At 39.3% G+C, this 16,802-nt stretch overlaps 2 protein-coding genes across 4 annotated transcripts in view; one reads left to right on the forward strand and one right to left on the reverse strand.

Moving 5' to 3' along the window:
- LOC101933505 (broad substrate specificity ATP-binding cassette transporter ABCG2-like) overlaps window positions 1–3,269 on the forward strand; it is a 37,474-nt gene extending 34,205 nt beyond the window's left edge. The window contains exons 14-16 of the mRNA XM_065597528.1: window positions 297–386; window positions 2,058–2,155; window positions 3,005–3,269. Coding sequence (XP_065453600.1) covers window positions 297–386; window positions 2,058–2,155; window positions 3,005–3,152 — 336 coding nt within the window. The 3' untranslated portion in view covers window positions 3,153–3,269. The remainder of the gene's footprint in view (window positions 1–296; window positions 387–2,057; window positions 2,156–3,004) is intronic.
- Window positions 3,270–3,843: 574 nt separating this feature from the next.
- PKD2 (polycystin 2, transient receptor potential cation channel) overlaps window positions 3,844–16,802 on the reverse strand; it is a 42,770-nt gene continuing 29,811 nt past the window's right edge. For all 3 annotated transcript variants that reach the window (XM_065597525.1, XM_065597523.1, XM_065597524.1), the window contains exons 10-15: window positions 15,725–15,823; window positions 11,900–12,021; window positions 10,425–10,542; window positions 10,022–10,185; window positions 8,023–8,170; window positions 3,844–7,525 (exon numbers count right to left, since the gene is read on the reverse strand). In XM_065597525.1, the coding sequence (XP_065453597.1) occupies window positions 7,286–7,525; window positions 8,023–8,170; window positions 10,022–10,185; window positions 10,425–10,542; window positions 11,900–12,021; window positions 15,725–15,823 (891 nt within the window). In that variant the 3' untranslated portion in view covers window positions 3,844–7,285. The remainder of the gene's footprint in view (window positions 7,526–8,022; window positions 8,171–10,021; window positions 10,186–10,424; window positions 10,543–11,899; window positions 12,022–15,724; window positions 15,824–16,802) is intronic.

The raw sequence follows: 16,802 nt of genomic DNA on the forward strand, positions 1-16,802 counted from the left end.
TGGGAATTATTTCTGTACACTAAATAAGACCTGGTCTACACTAGAAAATTAGGTTGTTTCATGCAGGGTGTGAAAAATCCAAACCCAGGAGCCATGTAGTTAAGATGATTTAAGTCCCTTTGTAGACAATACCCATAAAAGAATTCTTCCGTTGACCTAGCTACTGCCTTGGGGGTGCAAGGGAGGGAAGGACGTTTCAAGTGTAGACAAGCCCTAAGCATATCACGATCTAAAGTGACTCAGGACTCTGCAAAATTCTCAGGACATACTTTTGACTGTTTCTTTACTGTTTGTAGGTTTTCTCTGGCTTGCTGGTAAATCTCACAAGCATCGCATCTTGGCTTTTCTGGCTGAACTATTTCAGCATCCCTCGCTACGGCCTGACAGTGAGTGCTACATTTTCTGTGCATTGTGCTGGAAACACCTTTTGAAAGAGATCACCATTATCTTATAAGAAATAATGTCAAACAATATTATTCCAGTTATAATTGGTAAATACAACTTACACAGATAAGTTCTCCCGGTCTCTTTACATTCTCAGTACAGTGCAGTTGGTCTCACAGTTTCAGATATGTATTGTAATACAAATTGGCATAGCTCAAGAAAATGCAGTCAATAGATAACAATCATAAATAGCAGTAGGGCCAGAAAAAGATTACTTGAGTCATCCTGATTCTTTGCAGGTTGCAGAACTGTTCTCCACAATACATAATTAATACTAATGTAACTTAAGTATCTGCTATAATGGTGGTTTCTCATTTCCTCTTAGAAGTATGAACAACTTCCTAACTCCTCTGCATTTTTCATTTCTTACGTTTTGGCCATTGCTTATTTCATGTGAAACTGGATAATTCCCTTACTTTATTGCCATAACATTTTAATAATAGCATGCCTGGGTACCAGTGAGATATAGGTAATGCTGAGGTGGGGTATTTAAAAACCGGATTATGTCAATTTCAGCAATAGCTACAAAGAAGGGAAAAGAGAGAGTGGCTTTCTCCTCCACAACCAGAAAACATAATAAAATCCTGTTTTTTCCGCATGTCTTTCACCTTTTCTATTTAGATTGTAAACTCTTCAAATGCGGGACTGTCTTTACTGTGCCAGGCATATACAAGCACAGAGTGAGTCTCAATTTCAATAAGGGCATCAGGCACAACTGTAACACAAATAAGTACACTCCTTTCAAACATTTATACAGATTGCTACAGTGAACCCAGTAGTGCTAATCTGAAAGCTGTATCCCTGTTGCTGCTGTAGAAGTGGCCTCTTTTGAACTATACACTTATGTCATATATAACCATAATTCAGACCTTATTTTCTGATTTTTGTGACCTTTGCCACAGTCATGTGTCTTAAAATGATTTGCAATCCTGAACGCAGTATCTAAAAGATATTCTCTAGTTCAAACAGGAATTAATTTAGGGAACTTCTATGACTTGAGTATTACAGATGGTCAGACTAGATGATCACAATGGTTCCTTCTGGCATTATAATTATGAAATTTAGTAGAGAATACACAGTCAATCTGATCAGTGTTTTGGAGCTGGCAGGAAGAAAAAAAAGAAGTGGCATGCCTTAGAGGCCTATCATATAAAATAAATAATTGAAAAAGCTGAAAGGAATAGATATTGTGGCTTATAGCAAAGAGAAATGAGCCAGTAGTATTATTTTAGTTCAGAGACATTTTTGCTCTGTTTCAATGAGTTTCCATCGTGCAGGTCTCCCAATAGCACTGTCTGTGCAGCAGCAGGCCCTGTGCCTATGGCAAAGATAATGTTTGCACTTATGTCACAAAGGGGGGTATTTTCACAGTATTTTACCAATACTTTAGTCTAATTTTCAGATAATCACATTTAAACTGTTTTCAGTGGAAGGATTTCTTCAACACCCTAGAAAAAAGCTTCGATTTCAAACAGTTTTTCAGATCTTGGCTTACAATTTTGATATATACTTTAATGGAAACTTTTGTTGGTTTGTTTAGTATGTAGTAATTTATTAAACCTGCGTAGAGGTTCCCCCTTGACTACCTAATATTTTTGTTTTTATCTTTAAAGGCTTTGCAAATTAATGAATTTACAGGTCTAAGCTTTTGCCAGAATGCCAATGTGACTGGGGTCAATGTAAGTTGCATCACTTCTAGTCCATTTACAATGTAAGTATGCAGTTATTATAAACAAGTTCTTGCAAGGAGCCCAAGTTCCGTAAACTACAAAATTGAATTTGAGATTTTTTTGTCATTGTTTTCCTGGTGCCACAGCTCCCAGTGGGTCAGTCTCTGGTTTTCAAATATTTGGTGGTTCATTTCAGATAAGTCATGTAAAGCTTAGACATTTAAAACTATTTCAAGTGCTAGAGAAGGTAGAGGGGACAATTTTTAAAGAAAGCATTTGAGAGAACAGGTAGTGATCCTGGAACAGTTTAAGATCTGTTCTTGAAAACCATTTCAGGACATGGCAAGTTTTCCTGTGTAGAAAAGGACCTAACAGAATATTTTTAATGTGTGCTTTATATTGTAATATTAATTTCTTATTGCATATCTAAAATTGCACTTTGAAGAAGATCTCATAGTTTATTACCAAAGAATAGTGAAGGGAAGAGGAATTTCCCTTAGTCTTGGTACTCTCTGCTAGGTTGTACTCAGCTAATCTCTTCAAATTCTTCACAAAGACTTTTAAATTCAGATTTTTCTTTTCTCCACAATATGCAACATGCTAACTTGCAAAATTTGCTAGCTTGAGGCCATAAAAAGTATTACAAGTCCAAGGCCTCTTCAGAGTAGAGTAACTATTTATGCAGGCTGATGCGAACTGAATAGCAAAGGTTCAAATTCAGTATTAGAGTTGAGGTTTGAACCTGTTTTTTTTCCTGACACAGGTTAATCTATCCTTGGTCACCATTCTGTTTGTTTGCATTGGACCAAAGCATTTGGTTAAATATTAAATATTCAGTTACAGATCTTTACAAAGGATTAACTTTTTAAACTTTAATTTGTATTGACTAGCTGCACTGGAGAAGAATATTTGAAAATGCAAGGCATTGAAGTGTCTGCTTGGGGCATGTGGAGGAATTATGTGGCTCTTCTATGCATGACACTAATCTTCTTTACAATTGCATATTTGAAACTGCGCTTCCTGAAGAAGTTCTCTTAATTCAGCTGAGTTAACAAGCATCTAGTATAACACAATACAATGCAGTTTTGATAGTGAATGGACTAAAAATGTTTTAACATTTTCAAAGATTACATTAAAGATTTTGATAACTGTGTTCAGTTTTTACTAATACTGCTTGCTACCGAGCTACATCTATTACAAAAGTCTCATGCGCATGGAGACAGCAGAGGATTGTTGACAGCTTACAATTTAGGCCTGGGATTTCCAGGGACCAAGGAATGCTGTAGAAACCCCAGATCAGCAGTAAGGGAGATGTAAACAGAGAAGCATCTTTGACATCCTAAGGTGACAAAGGCTTAGTCTGCATTATTGATAGTGGAAGACAGCTAACTCAAGAAAGCACTTGAAAAAAATATCTAAACATGTCTACCTAGAAATATATAGTTTAAAAAACTATATAAAGTGAAGTTGGATGAGAATTTAGTTTCCTTATCTAATGCAGATGGGCAGGGCAGTAAGTGAAACTGACTAGGCCTTCAATTTCCTTTGGGTTCTACCAAACAAGAGGATCAGTGTGGTTCTGCAGCCATATTTTTTTAATTTTTAAAACAGTTCAGGGGGATGGGAAGAAGGGGGAAGAGAAAAGCAACATGTCAAATACAGGACACTGCCCATAATGAGACGGATTTAAATGCAGCCTATTTTTGTCCATAATTCTCATACACATTGGTGATTTTCATATGTAAAATCTTTATTAGGAAGTAAAGTGCTCAGTATTATAGACCAATAAATCTTTGATAACTGTGGAAGACTTGCATAATTAACAGCTTCCTAATAAGACCAAATGCTAATGCAAAACTTTACACTTACTTAGAAGAAACCCTTTACCCTAGAAACAAAGTAACAGTTACAAGAGAATCTAAACTTAAAATGAAACCATAATAAAAAATGTATAACACATTTGTCTAGTTGCCATGTACTTCTTGCATGGCACATTGTCAACACACATGGATAGCCCATGAAAGCTTACTGCACTTCAAAATGAAGTTTGTTATTAAGTAACGACACGTTACAGATATACAGATGAACAAATATAGCTATGAATGCAAACATTTTGGTTTTCATAGTTAACATACTAATAAAAGAAAAGCTTTGTTCGATATTAGTTTAGAGAAAGGTACAATTTTAGGACACATTTAAAGCCACAGTGATAGCTGTAGTGTTTTGAAAAGACAACTTCACAAATGCAAATTTCCTTAGTTCTGCAGCATGATATTGCAGCAACATCCAACATGTCTTGTCTTTATAACAAAAGATCACTTTAACTGAGCACTAGCAACCTCTTTCCTGTGAAGCCAAATTGTTTGGTCAGATGATTGGTTTTAAACTTTAACTACATGACATATAACACTGTATCTGGCATTTTGATATTCCTATGCCCCAACAGACCAAATGCTAATTTTTTAGAGCTTACAAAAACAATCTTACCAATTAGCCAACTGACCCCTTGAAATATACCTCCTACACAGTAATGTAACAGAAGGTTCTGTATACTATTATTAAGGCTTAGATTATGTCACGGAAGACCAGGATTCCATGACTTTCAGAGACCTCCATGACACTTTCCGGTTCAAGCCCATGGAGGCAGGGCTGAAGCTATCAGGAACCCTGGTGCTCTGAGCCGCAGTGGGCTTAGGCGGGCCCACCACACAGCTTCCAGCTTCCACAGGCAGTGGGGGGGGACCCCAGAGCTGTGAGCCACAGTGTCAGCAGGTGCTAAACCTCTCCTCCCCTCCTGCAGCGGGACTCAGGCTTTCAGCCCCCTGTCAGCCCCATTTTGTCAGTTATTTTTAGTAAAAGTCAGGGGCTTCAGTGAATTTTTGTTTATTGCCAGTGACCTATCCCTAACTTTTACTAAAAATAACTGTGATAAAATCTTAACCGTAACTATTTGGATTAATTTCTTATCCACTTGGCAGTGGTGGAGCTTGACCGATAGTCTGTTGGGAAATTTCAGCTCTCAGTAGGGGAGAAGTCCCTTCATCTACCCTGTTTCCCCGAAAATAAGACAGTGTCTTATATTAATTTTTGCTCCCAAAGATGCGCTAGGTCTTATTTTCAGGGGATGTCTTATTTTTCAGAAATGAAAAATGCCTTATTATCGGTGGATGCCTTATTATCGGGGAGGTCTTATTATCGGGGGGATGCCTTATATTACAACGAGAGGCAAAACTGTAAGTAGGCCTTATTTTCGGAGGATGTCTTATTTTCGGGGAAACAGGGTAAGATGAGTAAGTTACTGAACATGCACTTTCTTGTAAATTTAACATAAGAAAAGTGTTGTTTTTATCAAGGACAAGTGCTCTGGTCATATGGAATGTGTCTTGGATGACACCGTAACATGACAACAAGTGCTGGTATATATAGATATGGGAAAACTGCAATATTTGGAGGTGTATTTGATTCAGTACCAAACCAAAAATACTAACACAAAAATATAAGGTACTTAAGGTTAATTACAGGAAGCAATTCCTATAAGCAGCACAACATGAAAGCCACCAGCATCAATAAAAAGGCATGGACATTTTCCTTCTTACACCCTACAAATCTACGCACTTAGAATACTGTGTACTTCATCTGAATATTAAGTTTTTCATTCCCCTTTAAACCTACAGTTAATCTTAAGGCAACTGTCAGCTTAAGTGAAGACTCCCATATTTCACTATATCTAAATATATACTACTATCAAAAATAGTACATATTTGCCTCTAATTTTCTGTACACCAAACTCAAATCATTGTCAGTGCAGTTGCTGCTTCAAAGCTCTACTGCAGTCTCAAATCCAGCAAGCCTTCTACTAAAAAGTGCTGATTATACTAAAGACTATAATTTCAAAAGGATGTAGCGTAGTTCCCTACAGAAAAACGTGTACATGCAGAAATATACCTCCAATTGCTCATGCAGGTCAGGTAAGTGCATACATAAGAAACTAATTAGGCCCCTGCCTTTGAATTGGAATGAAAACTTGCTAGAGCTAATCAGAAATGTTCAAAATGTCAATTTCTCTCTCCCCTTGAATCCCCCAAGATTAATTGATGTTTTTCACAACTTATCTAATGTTTACCTAATTTCTGCATGTAATTGTAGAAAGGGTAGGTGCAGTTTTGGATGCGGAGCTCAGAGGTCTTCCTTTTTGAAAATTTGGCCCTAAAAGCCAGCTATGGACAGACACAAAGACAACAATGATCACATTAGTTATGTGTAAATAGAAATTGATCCAATAGAAGATATTACCGTACCCACCTTGTCTCTCTTATGTGTAAAGAAATTCCCAAAGAACTACTTTTAAAACACTAAAATATATGAAGTAACATTCCCTATGTATCAGTGCACTATTGCCTTTTTCCTCTGGCAGTAGTGCACTGATATGCACTATTCATATGCTTCTTGCATATGCGTCTACTTCATAATAAAAATGAACTAAACATGACCTTGTTACTTGTTTGTAATTTGTGTTGAATATAATTAACAGGAATAACTATATAGGAAGTCACCTTAATAATACATTTTAGAATAGGAATTTAAGAATAATATTTCCCATTATAAAGCACTGGAAATCTAAGCATTTGAGTTGAGAAGTTAAATGCATTTTTAACTATTAATCAAAACTTTTAGAAGAGACTTACTTCACAACAACTTTGAAACTAGTTTCCAGCATTATTTAATGGGAAAGTAGATTCTTACAGTCCTATTTTACATAACCAAAATGAGCTCCTGCTGCATAGCAAGCATTAAGATGGGAGTACTTAGAAAAAATCCCAACAGCTGCATTTACTGAATGAAGACAGGGAAACTGTAAAACCCTCTGGCACAGATCCTATAAGTGCAGCCACTTGAAGCAATGCTACTGGTGGATTATGGTCCTAAAGCCAGTGTAGGTGGCAACGGGAATATCACCCTATTTAGTGGGGTAGGTAGGTAATGCCAACTTTACATCTGTCAGCTGCTGACACAGTGGTTGTAAATTAGATGTCCCTATGGCCTACAGATCAATCCCCAGAGGGACACTGGGAGCTTTAACATTCATCACTGTTTTTGGAAAACAAATAGTAAATAGCGTATTTGCTGTTATAATACAGGATTGAAATTTTAAAACAACCCATTGACTAATATTACACATGGATGTTGCTCCCGCCATTCCCTCCTCCACTTCCATCAATGCCTTCTGTTGACTGAGAGGAGGATGGACGGGAATTCCTAGAACGAGGCTGGCTATTCAGTCCAAGTGGCGTTCCTAAGCGGTGGCTCATTTGGGAAGCTGTGTCATCCGATTCCCAACGCTCCAGTTCCTCCCGCACTAACCTCTCCATTTGTTCCCTGTGGATTTCATTGTCACGTCCCAATCTTTCATCCTAAATACAAAGAAAGATACAAACTCGCTGTGTAATCTTCCAAATTTGATTGTGAACAAAATCTGGAAGAAGGTATAAAATATTCTGAAAGACATCTCAGATGAATTCATGCCATAGTGTGGCTTTGTACTAAACCAAGCACTGAACAAGAGGTAAAGGTACTGTTGTAGCAGCTGCAGAATAGTGACAACAAGTTTTTATACTGTGCCCATCACCATGGTATGACAGAGCCTTCACACAGTGATGTGTTAATTCACTATGATAACTAGTCTCTGGCTGGACTTTGATCAAGTGCTTGTAAATAAACCCAAAATGGAGTCTGATAGTCACTGGCTTAACATTGCTAAGGTGCCTACCTCAGTTATCACAATCCTATGTGTGAAGTAGTAGAAAAGCAAAGTAGAAACAAATGAGCTCATCATCTAACTTACATGGAAAACAGCTCTTTAGTTAGGATCAGTCAACTGACTGCTCAAGTCATACTGGGGGTTTCTTACCTCTGTAACTCCGTCTAGCAGTCTTCCCAACACATCTCTCCTTTTCAGTTTGGCCCGCTCCATTGCCTCAAGCTTTACAATGACAGCATCAATTTTGGAAACAATACTGCCTATGGAATGTTCCATGCGATCCACTCGTCTCACCAACCTGAAGGCAACAGATATTTGTTACTGACATTTTCAAGTCATTAATTTGGTTTTAGCTAATCGACTTGTAGGAAGTGGAAAGGTCATCAGATGACATTTGTACAGTTTTTATTAAACCTACAACCAAAATGACAATGGAATAATTTGTAATTTTCTCAGCAAGGGAGAGGGGCGACGGCAAGTGTAAAACTCCTAAATTATGTCCTCTGTTTTCCTTCTTTTTTGGGGATATCCTATCATATAAAATGTACAGGAATGGAGTGCCGGGTGGGGCTCACTCAACAGCTGGTCAGTACCACTTCTGGTGTTTGCTACAGATTGTACAAGAGGCACTCTGCTTTCCACAGACGAGAGAGTGCTACTTCCATAGCATCCTCGGAGGAAGATTTTGAGCCCGGAAATGAATCCCAGCACACTGTCACTAAAACACACTCATTTCTGCAATACTTTGAGAGAGAAGAAAAAAATAAGTAGAACTGTTGTTACTTCTTAAGAGAGACATGCATTTCCATGGTGAATGAAGGGTTCCATATTCTGATCTGTATGTACTCTAACTGAGCTAGATGTTATATAATACAATCATTTTCTACAATCATGGTCTACAGAAATACAGCATCTAGGTTTATTTTTTCCCTTGATCTAGTTACCTAATTACCCACCCACCCCTCCTGTCAAACAAGTTTCATATAACAGCTGGTGAACACAGCAGACAACCTTAAAGTTAATGGAATGTTTTAAAGTGAAGGGGATTTAGAAAGCAAGTAACAAGTGTTAATTACGCTGTAATATTTCTAATGAAGTTAATCCCATCCCAAGCAAATTAACCAATACGGTCTACTTCCTGTATGGAGATAAGGAAAATACATCCGCCCCACAGGCATTTGATTGCGGATATGTTAACTAGTACAGTTTGGGATCATTACACACAGTTACTACTGAACAAGGAAGATGGTCAATCAGATTCTAGCAACGCTAAGTCATAACCACTTCATTCATCCTTGCTGTGACTGGGGCCTATAGAGAGACCATTTCAGCCAAATATACAAGCATAAGTAATACAAATTCCTGCTGATCCTTTAGTTCTATTTGAATGTACAATAACCTCGATTTTTGTCTGATGAAAGAAGAGCAGAGCAGGCTTTTAGAATTAGTCTAACATTGACAATGTTTCTTTCAGGTTGTCAGCCACTGTATGAGCATGGATGAAATTCTTCCACAAACACCTGAGAGCAGAGGTGTTAACTTGGACTCTGGTGTGATATGGCTCATTCTTACAGTAATTACACCAAAGAGGCTCCGGGCTTGTCTACACAACGATTTAGTGCGTGGCAAGCCAGGATGTGAATCTACAATGCACTAGTGTCCTGCACATTAACTGGGTGCCAGTTAATGCACTGTAGAATTACGACGGGCTTGCTGCACACGAAATTGCCATACATATGCCCTCATTAGACACCAACCAAATTAAAGTAGGAAAACCCCATATTTCTTTGAGTGTCCTCTGCACATTCCTACTTTTGGGCTGTGCCAATCGGTGCTGCACTGAATATGCAGAGTCCATCCTGAAGATTCCCAGTTACAGGTAAGTAACCTTCATTTTGCACCAATTTTTTTTTTGAGTTGGTTATTTATTTAAATCTGGGAGTTACTATTTCTTTTGTTTCCATTTTCATCCAGGATCCTCTAACAGCAACTTTAAATGCAGAGAATAGATTTCAAGTGATAAATAGCTATTTATACAGTTAGCTTTGTAACATATTTCTTAGATTTCATTTGGTTAATACCCAGAATTATATTGGAGGGCAATATATATTTTAAAAAACCCACACATTGCAGCACTGCTTGCACTTACACTTGGAACTCTTCATATGAAACCCCACTAGAGCTGCTACCTCTTCTTCTAGAGCTGTGTCCACTGTCCTCATCATCGTCCTCTTCAGAGTCATCCAGACTGCGAGGGAAGCTTCGACCACTCATTGGACGTGGTAGAGAGCTCCTGTCCAGATCCAGATCCTCCTTCATGAAAAACAAACGTTATCCATAGACTTTCACCTGTGTGCTGAAGGTCAAGGCTGCATGACCTCATTCACTGAACTACCTTTCACCCTTTTATAGTTTTGTTGTGAGTAAATGTTAGGCAATCTAATAGATTAGTAAGTCTAAATCAAATGCAAGTAAGAATTGGTGCTTAGAAACTCCATTGACCCAAACTGATGGTGTTCAAGGTCTTCCAATTGCCCTAAAGCATGACTTACTCTTTCTTTCTCTAGATCATCTCTCATTTGCTGATGTTCGTGTTCTGTCAATTCCTGATCCCCATCTTGGTCATACTTAGTAAATATTGCTTCAATCTCTGCATCCGTGTGACCCTTCCTGAAAAGAAGATAAAATGGACCCCCTTTTTTTTTTTTTTTGATGTTTTGCGAAAAATATTGGGGGTGAGGGTAGGGAGAAAAGACAACAAAAAAGTCTTAACTACAGCAAATTCTCTAAAAGCCAAAGAACATGCCTAATTCAGTGCTGCCTACAAGCTTTCCCATCACGAATCCACTAACCATGCTGGCAAAGCTTGGGTACATATCACCAACAGTCTTGGCCTCAGCCCATTGCTTTAGAGGTTTTTTTCCTGCCTAACAGCATCTCTCTCTTTTCTCTGGATTGCATTTAAGACAGTTTCCTCTTATCCACATCCCTAATTGTGACTAGCATTGTAAAAACAAAGAGAATGCAGTATCTCTGTATGATCAACAGGAGCTCTAGTCCTAACTACCATCTGCATGCCGGTGACTCTGCAGACCAAAACATTTCATGAACTACCCCAGATTCTGCTTAACAGGACAGGTGACAAAATGAAACTTTACGGGACCCCATTTACAAGAGCACTTGAGGGAGGAAAGGTTCTTCATTTGCCTGTCTTTGGTATCAGTGAGAGGAACACATCTACTATAAGACAAACCCCATCCATCCTCATGAAATCCTGCAAGAAAGTCAGACTCAAAGGCTATTGAGAGATCTGGAAAAAAAATCAGCTTGCATCCATCACTGGAAAGATTGTTCTCTATGGATTTTAATACCACCTTCATACCATACATATGTCTAAAACCCCTTGTCAGTATGGAGAACACATGTTGAATCAAAAATGCAACTGATGCTCAAATGCCAACTTCTAAACCTTCCAAAAATAAGAGAAGGCTAGAAAGAGGGCAATAGTTGGTAGCCTTTTGAGCAGGGTCCTACTTAAATGCCGCTACCATCTTGCTCTCCATGAATTGTTACCAATCCTCTTCAATAATGGTGCCAAAACTTCTCGGTTGATCCTCACTCACCATGAAGGGGACGGGTCCAACTTACAGGCAACTAGCCAAGAAAAGTTAGTTTCCTCACTCCAGCTCACACCATTAGCCATTATTTCTCTCTTCCCCCACCCCTCATTTTTTGGGAGGTTTGTTTCTGCAATGCCCTTGGACTTTCCTGAAACACTGCAGATTTTCCAGCACCCTATTTATTTACATAAAAACCCTTCTGTTAGATACAAAAGGAAGCATAAGTTTTATTAGCAACCCACCTGACATGGAAGCATTCCTACATATTGTTTTTATTTGTATTAATGTACCTTAACAAACGCTTCACCCCCACTCACACCCTACAGGCTTGGAGGAAATCAGATAGATTCTTTGCATCACAAGTCCCTTGGGAATATTGTTTAAGAACAAAATACTGGTTTCCTTACCCCTTGAGATCCTGTCGTAGTTCATCAAAGTTTAACTTTCCCCCACCTTGTCGCAAGTTCTCTGAAATGTCATCAACAGTAGTTTTTTTCAATTTAAGTTTAATCATGGCTTTATTGTATCCCTAACGGAGAAAATAAAATAAGAGAAAATAAAACTACTTCTAATGGCATATTTAATTTTGTTTTGCTTGTTGTTTCACGTAAAGAAGATTGCTTGCATTCCTGAATGAAGTCAAACCTCATTTAATATTTTCTGACAAGGACTGGAGGAATCATATAATCATAGGAGTGGAAGGGACCTCGAGACGTCATCTAGTCCAGTCCCCTGCACTCATGACAGGACTAAGTATTATCTTCTAGACCAGGGGTTTTCAAACTTCATTGCACCACGATCCCCTTCTGAAAACAAAAATTATTATACGATTCCAGGAAGGGGGACTGAAGCCTGAGCCTGCCCAAGTCTTGCAGCCCTGGGCGGTGGGTGGGGGGTAAAGCCGAAGCCCAAGGGCTTCAGCCCCAGGCAGGGGGCCAGTAACATGAGCCCTGACACCCAGGGCTGAAAGTGGTGGGGCTTGGGCTTCAGCAAGTCCAAGCCAGCCCAAGCGACCCCATTAAAATGGGGGTGGCAACCCACTTTGGGGTCGCGACCCACAGTTTGAGAACCGCTGTTCTAGACCATCCCTGACAGGTGTTTGTCTAACCCACTCTTAAAAATCTCCAATTATGGAGATTCCACAACCTCCCAAGGCTATTTAGCTTAGTGATTAACTTCCCTGATAGTTAGGAAGTTTTTCAACCTAAACCTCCCTTGCTGCAATTTAAGCCCATTGCTTCTTGTCCTATCATCAGAGGTTAACGAGAACAATCATCCTCCCTCCCTCCTTGTAACAACCTTTGATGTACTTGAAAACTATCATGTTCCCTCTCAGCCTTCTCTTCTCCAGACTAAACAAACACAATTTTTTAAATTTTCCCTCATAGGTCATGTTTTCTAGACCTGTAATCATTTTTGTTCCTCTTCTCTGGACTTTCTCCAATTTGTCCACATCTTTCCTGAAATGTGGTGCCCAGAATTGGACACAATACTCCATCTGAGGACTAATCAGTGCGGAGTAGAGCAGAAGAATTACTTCTTGTGTCTTGCTTACAACACCCCTGCTAATACATCCCAGAATGTTTGCTTTTTTTTTTTGCAACAGTGTTACACTGTTGACTCAAACTTAGCGTGTGATCCAGTATAGCCCCCCATATCCCTTTCTGCAGTACTCCTTCCTAAGCAGTCATTTCCCATTTTGTATGTGCAACTGATTGTTCCTTCCTAAATGGAGTACTTTGCATTTGTCATTATTGAATTTCATCCTATTTACTTCAGACCATTTCTCCAGTTTGTCCAGATCAATTTGAATTTTAATCCTATTCTCCAAAGCACTTGCAACCCCTCCCAGCTTGGTATCGGCCACAAACTTTAGAAGTGCTCTCTCTATGCCATTATCTACATTATTGATGAAAATACTGATCAGAACCGGACCCAGAACTGATCCCTGGCGGGGGCCTCACTTGTTATGCCCTTCCAGATGACTGTGAATCACGGACAAGTACTCTCTGGGAATGGTTTCCCAACCAGTTTTGCACCCACCTTATAGTAGCTCCATCTAGGTTGCATTTCCCTAGTTTGTTTATGTCACGCGAGACAGTATCAAAAGGCTTACTAAAGGCAAAATATATCACATCTACCACTCCTCCACATTCACAGCTTGTTACCTGTCAAAGAAAGCTATTAGGTTGGTTTGACATGATTTGTTCTTGACCAATCCATGCTGACTGTTTACTTATCACCTTATTATCCTCTAAGTGTTTGCAAATTGATTGCTTAATTATTTGTTCCATTATCTTTCTGGGTACTGAAGTTAAACTAACTGGTCTGTAATTCCCCGGATTGTCTTTATTTCACTTTTTATAGATGGGCACCTCTGGAATCTATCCTGTCTTCCATGACTTTTAGAAGATAATAGCTAATGGCTCAGATATCTCCTCAGTCAGCTCCTTGAGTATTCTAGGATGTATTTCATCAGGCCCTCATGGCCTGAATAGACAAGATAACCCAGTAAATCTTATTCATCTCTCATTTCCCTGTTTCTATGAATTATGGTAGGCATACTTGCAACCAGTGGCTAGGATTCCAAAGGAGCCTAAGGGATTCAGATACCCAACTCCCACTGAAGTCAATGGGAGTTGAGCTTTTAACTATGTTAGGCATCTTTGAAAATGGGGGGAGGGATAGCTCAGTAGTTTGAACATTGGCCTGCTAAACTCAGAGTTGTGAGTTCAATCCTTGAGGGGGCCACTTAGGGATCTGGGGCAAAAATCAGTACTTGGTCCTGCTAGTGAAGGCAGGGGACTGGACTCGATGAACTTTCAGGGTCCCTTCCAGTTCTATGAGACAGGCATATCTCTCTCTATATATAAAAAATTCCCACCAAAAGTTCTGGGTGCAAAACAAACATATTATTTAGTTTATTCATTTTGTAAATCACTATCTAATTTTGAAATAAATTCTGGAGATGCAATTTTGTGCAACTTCATTCCAACAACGCAACACTTTTAGTTTTCTCCTTTACTTTAATAATCACATTCAAAACTTTAAAGTATGCTGGCTACAAAATTAGCCACTTTCTATACATGACACAAATAAATAAATCTTGGCCTAGATATAAATCTCTCTCTATATATATGCACACACACACACACACACACACACACACACACACACACACAAAAGTAGGCACATAACTTTAGTAGCCTAAACAGTGGCTGCAATCAGCAACTCCCAATATACAGTAAAAGCTGTTTTATCCGGCATGTTGGGGAAATGAGGGGTGCCGGTAAGTGAAAAATGCCGGTTAACTAAGAGGGAGGGAGTTTGGGTGCGGAAGCGGGACTGGAGCTTAGGGCGCAGGCTCTGGGAGGGAGTTTGGGTGCAGGAGGGGGCTTGGGCAGCAGGTTGGGGCATGTGAAGGTGTGCGGGGTGCTGGATCCTCGGGGCGCTCACCTCAGGCAGCTCCCTGCAAGCAGCGACCTGTCCCGGGTGCTCCTAGGCAGAGGCGCGGTAGGCGGCTCCATGTGCTGCCCCCGCCCCGCTCTGAGGGCTAGCTCCACAGCTCCCATTGGCTGGGAACCATGGCCAATGGGAGCTCGGGGGGCGGCGCTTGCGAGCAGAGGCAGCATGCAGAGCCGCCTGCCGCGACTCAGCCTAGGAGCAACCCTAACCCCCTGCCAGCCCCACGCCAACTGGACAATAAACTGCAATTTCAATGAAGATCAGAAATGCCGGTTTATAGAGCTTTCTGATTGGTGAAGTGCAGAATAAAACAGCTTTTACTGTACATATGAATGTGTGACACCCTGCATGTATGTGCAGTAAAAGATACTGCAAGTCAGAATTCAAAATAATTCAAAATAAAATAAAGTAAGCAAACTAAACCCTGACAGATTTATAGGTTTAGTCTAATCCAGTTCCACATCAGAACTTTTTATCAATGCCGATTCAGCTACTCCGGTATATCACATTCAAGGAGATTGGATTCAACGTCCCAAGTCTCAGGTTACTAGAAACCAACATGAAGTTACAAAATTCATTTTAATTTGTACTTAATTCTGACTGACTTGCCTTTACTGCCCATTGGGTTTTTTGCTTTATTCAGCAGTAGATTGGTTTGACTCAGTGTTGCCCATACAGCAGTTTAGTATTTTATACAGTAAGCCAGGCAGAAGGGAGTCTGGAATCTGGCCAATACAATGTCAGTATTTGTAACAAAACTTTTGTACCTTTTTGATAAGATCGGACAGTTCCATTTCCACTTTCTGCTGGGCCATATCTGATTTGACCTCTGAATAAGTATCATTGATAATGGCCAAAAACATGTTCTGTTTAAAAAATAAATTTAAAAATTCAGGTTAAAAAATACAATTCCAGAGTTTAACAGTATACCTGACCATTACCACTACTATGCCATAGTTATAGCAATCTCACAAGTACTCCACAAAGTCCAGTCTATGGATGCACTTTTTTTTTTTTAATAAAGGGAGGAGTGACCTTAATTAGAAAGTAATATTGAAATGCAAGGTTCTTCACCCACAACAATATTTAACTGAGAATGTAATCAGTAAACAATATGGTTAATTGATTATTACTAATTATTATTCCAATACTTGTGGCAGTTAATAGCATTCTACCTTGCCAGCAGTCTATCTAGGCACTCCGATATCTTCCTGTTACAGTTTGGCACACTTTCGTTGTACTGATGATGGGACCCCAATCCTGCCCATGTCACTTACTTGACCATTCTTTGCTGTGGTAAGACATCTCAGAGGGTAATGTCCCATGAGATGCTAGGTCTCTTCTGTGTTATATGCTCTCCTGTCCCAACTATCCCCTGCTGAGATGGTTTCCAACAGCTGCCCAGATTTTCCCAGAAGGCAGTTATACACGAATTTAGACCGCATGACATATATGCACTACAAACATAGCTGTATTATGGTAAAAGCTTGTGTGTGGACACAACTGTTCTGTTTTAACCAGGTCGGATGACAACTTAACCACCTGATTACAAATGCAGTTATATTTTTAGTATAGAGCAGGTATAAAAAGCCATCCGCTACTATGCACGTATATATTTCCCAAATATGAAGTTTGATAAGACTTTAATTGCTATATAAATGATATCAGAAAATAAAAGTCAACCATTTCAAATTGCTACATGTGTCAAATATTTAATTCATCAGACATACACTAACTACTTGAAAGAAGCCATTACAAAGAGAGTAAATATATGTATCAAAATACCAATAAGGCACATTTATGCCCAATAAGTGTCTTTGCACAAGCCTATAGGATAGGCATTAC

This window comes from Chrysemys picta, chromosome 5 (genome assembly GCF_011386835.1).
Source record: "Chrysemys picta bellii isolate R12L10 chromosome 5, ASM1138683v2, whole genome shotgun sequence".
Classification (NCBI taxonomy): domain Eukaryota; kingdom Metazoa; phylum Chordata; order Testudines; family Emydidae; genus Chrysemys; species Chrysemys picta.